The 9,006-nt window shown below is 39.6% G+C and overlaps 1 protein-coding gene across 3 annotated transcripts; it reads left to right on the top strand.

The window, feature by feature from the left end:
• Positions 1 to 2,171: 2,171 nt before the first annotated feature.
• Tshb (thyroid stimulating hormone subunit beta) lies at positions 2,172 to 7,252 on the top strand. 3 transcript variants are annotated; one of them, XM_021196790.1, is made up of 5 exons: positions 2,172 to 2,237; positions 2,389 to 2,437; positions 2,785 to 2,825; positions 6,357 to 6,519; positions 6,926 to 7,252. In XM_021196790.1, the coding sequence occupies exons 4-5, from the start codon at positions 6,358 to 6,360 to the stop codon at positions 7,178 to 7,180; spliced, it is 417 nt and encodes a 138-aa protein (XP_021052449.1). In that variant the 5' UTR covers positions 2,172 to 2,237; positions 2,389 to 2,437; positions 2,785 to 2,825; position 6,357; the 3' UTR covers positions 7,181 to 7,252. The 3 variants fall into 3 exon arrangements, with proteins under 3 accessions (XP_021052449.1, XP_021052448.1, XP_021052447.1); XM_021196789.1 differs by lacking the exon at positions 2,785 to 2,825; XM_021196788.1 differs by lacking the exons at positions 2,389 to 2,437; positions 2,785 to 2,825.
• Positions 7,253 to 9,006: the final 1,754 nt, after the last annotated feature.

The following is a 9,006-nucleotide window of genomic DNA, read 5'->3' as shown; positions in this document are numbered from 1 at the left end:
TTGCATTTTGATCACTTGTGGTTTTCTGTTGTGGCTTTCATCTCTTGCAAAGAGAAGTTTCCTCGATGAGGGGCAAAGGCTGCTTTATCTTTGTATATTTGTATAAGGACAAATGCTTAGACTGTTGTTAGGGAGTGCGCTGGTTTAGTAACTTAACGGTTATAGATTCTTCTTCAGCATGGAGTAGTTAGGTTTCTAGTACAAGACAAGACATAGAGATTAATATGTAGTTGATGTTTTTGAAAAAAACATACAGTCCCTGGACTGAATATTCTTGTTTTATAGCTGTTAAACTATATATCATTTCTGAATACATCTAGGCTGAACCCTCCTTAATGAGCTGCAACCAAATTTATTATGCACACTAGCTCAAAACCCAACTTAGTACAGTTTGAGGCAAATAGCGGTCTTAGTCAAATAGCCATCAGACCTTATCAGTCATGAGCAGCTGACAGGTCAGAACACATTCATGTAAGCTCCACTCTGAACAGCACCCAGTCAGACTGTTTCTGTGCCACACTCTGCTCTCTGTCCACAGATGCTCTGGCTTCTGGTGTTGCTGAGCTCTCCTTAGCTTTATTTTCACAGGGCTGTCTGATTTGTGAATCTTTCTATCTTTCTTTGTCCAGTTGAACTCCTTTAAATGTGTTTCCTGTAAAGTTTGCCATCATCCTTCAGGGAGAAGTCATATTTTGTCTCTAACTTACTTTAATAATAAAGGTTAAAGTGAAGACAAATGGGGTTTTCAATAACCCCTAAGAATATCTAGGATTTTACTCAACATCTACCAGATGCCAGGGGCTCTATGTATCTAATTCTCTTAGAACTCCTAATCATTGGGAAAGCCTTGAATAATCAGAGAAGGTTTTGCAAAAGTGGTGTTTTCTGAGATAAGCCATGAAAGATGAACAGGAGTTACCTGAGATGAGACATGAGATGAAGCCCTGGGCAGGTGTTCCAATAGAGGTAACAGAATATTCCCAAACGGAAAGGAGAAGTGCGACTCACTTGAGAAACTCAGTGCAGCTTGTCTAAAACCACAGGAAACAGAGAAAGTGTGTAGCTTGGAGATCTAGGGAGGAGTGGGGGTTGGGTAGGATAAGGGATACCAGAGGGCCAGAGTACAGCATGAAGTTTGAACTTTTTTTCTGAGAGCAATTTAGAAGAGCAAGTTTTGGGCATGTTTAGTTACAGTGTGGTAAAAGTGGATTAAATGAGTAAATCATTGGTATAAAGACTAAGAAAAAGTGTAGATTAGTTCCAAATTTTGAGTAATTGTCTACACTTCCCCAGCCATTTACACATTTAATGAATATATTGGCTAAATATTGATCAAATATTTTTGTGTTATTGTCAATGAACTATTTCTTGTGGAGTCCTTGTTATGTGTCGTGTACCTTAGGTAAACAGTGATCTTCATTTTTCTTTGAGACAGGACCTGGGCTATATCTGAGACAGATATAGACCATTCAGGCCTTGAACTCTCCACTCCTCTGCTTCCTGAGTTCTAGGAATAGAGACACCAGCATGCCTTTTGATAGGTGAGAGAACTAAAATAAGCAGAACTCACAAGTGCTGACAACATTACTAGTGAAGGGCCAAGACAGAATTTGATCTCAGGTCAGTTTGACATCCTAACAGATTTAGCCATGTCACTCAAAGAAAACATTTCACACTAAGTTATGTTAACATACTCTAAAATTCAAGAAAAAACAAAAACAAAAAAAATTTGAACTAAAATGTTTTTATTGTCATACATGGTTCAGTTGGCCTAGATTTCCAGAAAGAGGTTTCCTTTGCTTTATAGATAAATATGTATGTACCTCTACATGGACAGGCAGAGACTGGAACACTCATGCCCCAGATAAATCTGACATCTCAGGACTTTTCCACTTCTTCTCTCAATTTAATGGCCTATCCTTTATAAATATGAGCAAATATTAATGTCTGTTATTAACATTAACAGATATTAATAAAAGATATATTTCAAATAGGAGAGAGGAAGATGCATGCTATAATAATGTCAGAGTTTCCAGGGAGAGGATATAGTGAACCTGTTTGTCTAAACAAGTTTTATTTGGGGTTCAGTATGAATTTTCAATAGATGCTTTTCAGATAAGAAAGCAGCAATTCGAATGCAATTATATAAACAAGAAGATCAGAGGGGAATTATCCTGAAGGTATAAAATGAACAGAGACTGGGTCATCACAGCAGTAACTCACCAATGCAAAGTAAGGTAGGTGTCTACCCTGAGTAAGATCTGTAAAATGAAGTGCCTTTATTACCATTTCATTGTATTTGAACAGTTGTAGCATTTACTTAAAAATTGCAAATGCAGAGACAGAATTTTCTTTGATGGGCTCTAAAGTTTTTAACTATTGCTCCAGATCCTTCAGTAGTGGGTGGAGAAGAGTGAGTCGCATACGAGTGGATGAGGTAAGATTCCTTTGACTTAAAGGATAGATGCAACCCATCCATTTCCTGATGAGGGATGAACAGTTACATGACTTTCTCCTATCTACATTCCAATTTAAATGTTTTATCACCTGAATAACCTGTGTGCTTAACCCATGTTATTACTAATGGGAATCTTTGAGGAAAATATATTTTAGGGGAGTTTTAGAGTAAATTCAGTTTTGAGTATGTGCACAGGTACCAGCATTGTAAGTACCTTCAGGGACATTCCATGATACAAGATATTTTTAATTATTTAATAGTGAAACTCTCTTGGATAGTATCCAATACCTATAACTTATTAATATAATGAATTTTTTTCTTTCTAGAAAAATATTCTGCTTCAGTGAAGAGCTGGGGTTGTTCAGAGGTGGAGAAAATGATTCTTTTCATTGTATAGTAATTAATTCAAGTAGAAAAAAGAGGTAATAGATATTAGCAAAGCAGAGAGAAATGTGTTTAATAACAAAAATATTGAGAGCAGAAAGAAGCTATGGAAAAAGGGTAAAGGAAAACACAGGACAAATGTGGGAAAAGGGCTGTATCAACACTGGTGTATAGCCAAGAAGTCTTATGGAATATTCACATGAATTATTTTATTGTTTTTAGGATTTTAGGAAAGAGTATACGTAAATTGAAGACCCAAAGATATGGAACTGATCCATTAGATACAATCACAATTGAATCTGAGATCAGAATTGTAGATTACTAATTCTTAGGGCGGGGGTCTGACGGTCATGGAACACAGATTATTTGTGCCGTGAAGGCTTTCCTGATCTTTTGATGTTAAACTTTCCTTTTATAGATGAGGAAATTGAGGGGTAGGAAGGTTATGTGGGCAAAATTCTATTTATAATGAAGTGAAAAAGGAATCGTTTATATTCTGTGTCTTCACAGCATTCTAGAAGTACTGTGACTGGTGATCAAGTTGGTTTTAATGCTTTGCTTTTGTTAGCTTAAATTTCTGTAATTATAAAAGGTAGTCTTCAAACAGTGTCACTCTTGACTAAAACAACAACGGGAAAAATTATAATACAATTTCTATCATAAAAATTGAATGGAGTCCCAGCACTCGGGAGGCAGAGGCAGGCGGATTTCTGAGTTCAAGGCCAGCCTGGTCTACAAAGTGAGTTCTAGGACAGCCAGGGCTATACAGAGAAACCCTGTCTCGAAAAACCAAAAAAAAAAAAAAAAAAAAAAAATTGAATGGAGATTTTATTATTTTAAAAATGGGTATGCTTGTGTGTGTGTTGTGTCTGAGGGTGCCTGTGTAGGCCAGAAGCATCCAGCCCCCACCTCTGGACCTGGAGACACAAGGGCCTGTGAGCTGCCTGTGTGGGTGTTGGGAACTGCACTCAGATCGTTGTAAGAGCAGCACCTTATCTTAGGCCTGAACCATTCTTGGAGCCCAGTCTTACGAGGTTTCAAATGGTCAGTTACGTTCATCTGTTTTTATCCTGCAGGTGGGTAAATAAGATTACATGGTTTTACCCGTTTCCTATAGCCCATGGGAAATTTCTGTTCCTTATGTTCCAAGCCAATATTCTGATTATAGGTACCACATATGCTATTTCACATAGAATTGTGGATCTAGAAGTTGTTTTCTGTGGTGAAACCCACTGGAGAACTGTGAAGCCAACAAGGGAGTAAACGAGCAGCAAGAGCCAGTGTTCTCGTGCACTTACCTGGTTGCTATTTTCAAGATTCTTTGGAGAATCCTCTAGATTTGCATCATTGAAGTAACAGAACCAACTGATTGCTATAGAGGGAGCTTGTATTTTATGAAACACTTGCCCAAAATCAGATTCCCTAAGAAAGGAATTCCTATGATTTCAGCGGGGAAAGTGTGTCCTAGTTGTAGAGCTGAATCTGGGGCTCGGTATGTGTGTTCCAGCCCCGGGGAGGGCATAAAACAACATAACCAGGAATTCTTAGGCTTTTCCTTCCTAATGCAAACGTTTAAAAAATACTGCAAGGGATGCTTACGTATGCAATGCCTTCTTTACAGAGTTTTCTACCAAATACATTTTCCTAAACGGTTACTTCACTTCCTTGTCTATGACATAGCAAATGTAAGGAAATCGTTGCTAGCTGGGGGATATCAGAGTCATGGCTTGAACTTTCAGAGAACTTAGAACAACCTGCATTTTTACATTTGTGCTCATAGTTGGTTCCTCCTGAACTGTAAGGACCATATCAATACAGCTTGCAGTGCTTACTCCAGAGGCTCGGCATATACATGGTTATCCAATTTCGGCAATGGAATAAGAGATTGGTTGAAATAGCTATAGAAGTAGACATTTAGAATTCATCCTTGGTAACTTATGTAAATAATTTTTGTTTATATTTTATTGGAAACAAATTCTGGTTACCTGAGACAGACTGCACAAAGCTCCAGTAAGTAGAGATTTTAAAGCACGCAGCTTAAAACTGTTGCTGACACAACCAACAGATTGAGAGAACCTTGATACTTCTTTGATAGTTGAATAAAATGTTTTTATTCCATTTATTTGGGGGGAGCACTGCAGCATACATGGAGAGGTCAGAGGACAACTTCCAGGAAGGAGTATGTTCTCTCTGTCTGTCACGCGTGTTCCAGGGATTGAACTCAGGCTGTCAGACAGAGCTGCAAGTGCTTTTACTTCTGAGCCTTCTTGCTAGCCAGCGAATAGTGTTCATTTAATAAAATAAACAAACAATCATGTGCTTATAGATAACAATATTGCTTCAGTGATGGATATATATGTTTATATATTTTATGTATTTATATATTTACTGACAATGATAGGTGAGAAGAAAAACAATCCAAACATACCTAACTAGTTGAACAATATTAGTAAAAGGGAGCCAGAAGTCTCCTTCATCTTAGAGGTGATCAACCTACATCTAAAAGTTTGAAATTTGATTACCCTCTATCAGCAGTAGAACCAAATAAGTCATAACATTCCCCAGATCATTACAATGCTCAACTGATACGGAACGGCTTCTGTATCAGACAGGCTTGCTGAGGTGCCTGTTCTGCTCGGTGGCCCCTCTGCTGCCTCCCATACAGCCCACGGCTAATGAGTCGAACAACCCACGAAGGAGCTGCATTCTTGGGTGGATTACTCTAACTGTGTCACACTCATTTTTCCAGCTCTTTCTATGTTTTTAAATAATGGACGCTATACAACTTCTGTATTAAATGATCTTTTGTTTCAATGTGAAAAATTTTAAACTCTAACAGAATATCCTAAGGATTCAGAAGAGACTGTGTAGCTGGTGTTATTAGTTGACAGCAGTCACAATTTTAACTTAATTTCTCAGGACCTTCTTCAGCTTCCTTGACTAGCAACAGGTAGAAATATAGAGAAAAATCATATTTACTGGGTGGTACCAAAGTTTGACTATGATTTTTCTTGGTTTCTTTCCATCTTTAATTATATGAACCTAAGTTACTGATTGAACCAACATTTTTAGGAACTTTGATTTCCGGGAAAGAGCTTCCTAAAGAATATTTATTAATCTACTTCTTATAAAGACAAGTCTTTTATTATAGCTCTGTTGAATGAATTATTTTGCACTTAGCAGAAAGCTGTCATTTTTCTAAGTGATGTTGCAGATTCGCGTGTCACTTCCCAGGGGAGCCCAATGGCATGTATAGGCAGACTTCTAAGATGTGAGCTTCTGTTTTATGGGTGTACACAGTCATAGCTGCATCTGATTGTATCTGAGGAGGTTTGAGAGGACTGGATATGCAAAAGCACCTTATGTAGAGCCCAGGGATAAGTAACCATTCAGTATATTTTACCTGTTATTATTATTGGCTGTGTGTTTACATATGCACAAGCTCTCCACAGACATGCCTCTGAATGTGGAGAGGATACTGTACTGAGCTCTCTGATGTTTCTCTCTGATTCAGCATGAGTGCTGTCGTCCTCCTCTCCGTGCTTTTTGCTCTTGCTTGTGGGCAAGTAGCATCCTTTTGCATTCCCACTGAGTATACGATGTACGTGGATAGGAGAGAGTGTGCCTACTGCCTGACCATCAACACCACCATCTGCGCTGGGTATTGTATGACACGGGTATGTTGTTCACTGCATTTCTTTTAGCTGTAAATTATATAGGCCTAAAGTTGTCTGTTAATATTTAGAAAGGAAGTAGGGCTAAATCATAGTGTGCTCTTTGGGAAGCCAAGCACACTGTTTTCAGAATTATAATGGTGTGACTCTACTCAGAAAAGAAAGTACAGATACATTTGCAACAGTCTACCCTAAAGAGTTTGTTCTGATCAAAGGTAGATGAGAACAAAGTGTCTTTTTTTTTTTTTTGTATCTGAGTGGTTAATTGTAGATGTGTGGGTAACAGAGCTCAGGAGTCCTCTATAGATCATCACTGAAACAAAGGGATATCAGTAAGTTGTGGTCTTTCTATTATACTATCTAAAGTTGTGTGGAGTTTATCATGTTAAGATCTCTTTTCTTTCCACAGGATATCAATGGCAAACTGTTTCTTCCCAAATATGCACTCTCTCAGGATGTCTGTACATACAGAGACTTCATCTACAGAACAGTGGAAATACCAGGATGCCCGCACCATGTTTCTCCTTATTTCTCCTTCCCTGTCGCCATAAGCTGCAAGTGTGGCAAGTGTAATACTGACTACAGTGACTGTATACATGAGGCTGTCAAAACCAACTACTGCACCAAGCCGCAGTCTTTCTACCTGGGGGGATTTTCTGTTTAACTTCAATAGCAGTGCAATGTGGTTAAATGTATTTACCTGGAATAGAACGAATAAAATATCATTGATATGTCTTGCCTGCCATTTAATCCATAGGTACATCCACACAGGCATTAGAGAGCTTACACAGCTTTAGAAGCAGAGGTATATGGAAGAGGCTGTCATGGTTTCCATACAGAGCAGAGCAGAGGTAAATGGAAAGCAGAAACACTGAGCTGCTGCTGCAAGCCAGTCCTGAGATTTCCTTACAGACCACAGGGGTCTGTCTTGACCTAGAAAGCAAATGTGAGACTACTGCAAAGTTCCAGGAAGAAAGGACTGTCATCAGAAGCTGGAGGAACAATGGCACCAGGGTACCAGAAACATTATCCCTTCAAAGGCTAGCATCAGGGCTGGAGTGCAGTGGTGAGACAGGATCATATGAAATCTGGCACAGAAAACTTTATCCTTGTCACTCAAGCCCTCTACATAAAACTCCACCAAAACTCAGCTGAGAGCATGGGATCCGACGGTCTCTTTAATTTAATTACTCCGGCGGGCCAACTGACTGGTGAAAGGGATACACTAGAAGGTCAGCGTATAAAGCCTAGAAAAGAGGCCACGATCAGTTTACATGTGGAAGCCTAAATCCTTCATAGTCCTGCAAGTAATAAGAGAGACTTCCCAGCATTTATACTGAAAGCAACTTGTGCTTTGGGGCTTTGGCTATCACGAAGCACTAGTACAATCACCACAGGTCTTGGGGTAGAAGAGAGAGGGCTAAGAGATCCAATGGCGTGGATCGCGTTGTTTTAACCTTTGCCCTCATTCATAGTGAGGCATTGCTTTGGGTAAACAGGCTTAGCAGTGGGGTATTTTTCTTTTCCATCTTTAGGTGTTCCTTCTCAAGAGCTGAACTTTAAGTATGTTCTGTGGGCTCAACCTCAAAAAGACTATCTTTTCTTCGGCCATGAATTGTCACACCGAAGTTGAAAAGCACTTGTAGGTCGTGCCGTTTAGAGTGGCTGTGCTGCACAGCCATTGGTCAAGCTCAGCTGGGCATCTTGTGAGTGCCTGCAGGTTGACAGAGCCACAGGGGAGACGGTGGTAGAGGTGAAGATAGAGTAGAGCCAAACGCACGCTTTGCCAAGGATGAGGGAATAACTGTGCACTACCTTACAATCTAAAGCTGACACTTGCATGACCACTAAGCCTTAGGCCAGGACCCAGGGTTCTCATGTCACCAATAAGGAGCACATAATTATTTAAGATTGTTTATCAAATATAGGCCTTTGACAGATGTGTAAAATTTGTAAAGTTCAAACCTACCTGGCATTACCCTCAAATGATTCTCAGGCATGCTGAAGGTGACTTTTGTCAAAAGATGTGGACTTTAGAACGACGAAGCTGCTTAGAGACAGCCCAGTTTTGGCAGATTCTAGTTTAATTTTTTGAATTACTTTAATAAATTTCTTGAATCTGCAGGGATGGGGGCCAGCTCAGAATATGGTATAGCCAGCCTGCACTGTCACAAGCATAAGAACCTCGAGTGGCTGCATGAGAGAACTCACTGAAGGAAGTCTATTTGGGAGATGCACACGTGAAAGTGGGGCAGTCGAAAACACAAAACATGTTAGGCCAGAGCTCACGGGTTGAGGTGTGAAACAATTTACCTTAGCTGCGTCCATATACTTGGCGATATGGGAGCTCTGTTTTGAGGGACCTTTGTGTCCTTTTGGGTTAACACAACGAGAATGCATAGCGAGGCTCCAAAGTGGGAAGATAAAGAATCATTGCTTGCAATATGGGAGAAAGGTAAACACGGGAACATCCTCAGGTGTGATCATTAA

Source organism: Mus pahari, chromosome 4 (assembly GCF_900095145.1).
Source record: "Mus pahari chromosome 4, PAHARI_EIJ_v1.1, whole genome shotgun sequence".
Classification (NCBI taxonomy): domain Eukaryota; kingdom Metazoa; phylum Chordata; class Mammalia; order Rodentia; family Muridae; genus Mus; species Mus pahari.
This window is presented reverse-complemented; position numbering and strand designations above follow the sequence as displayed.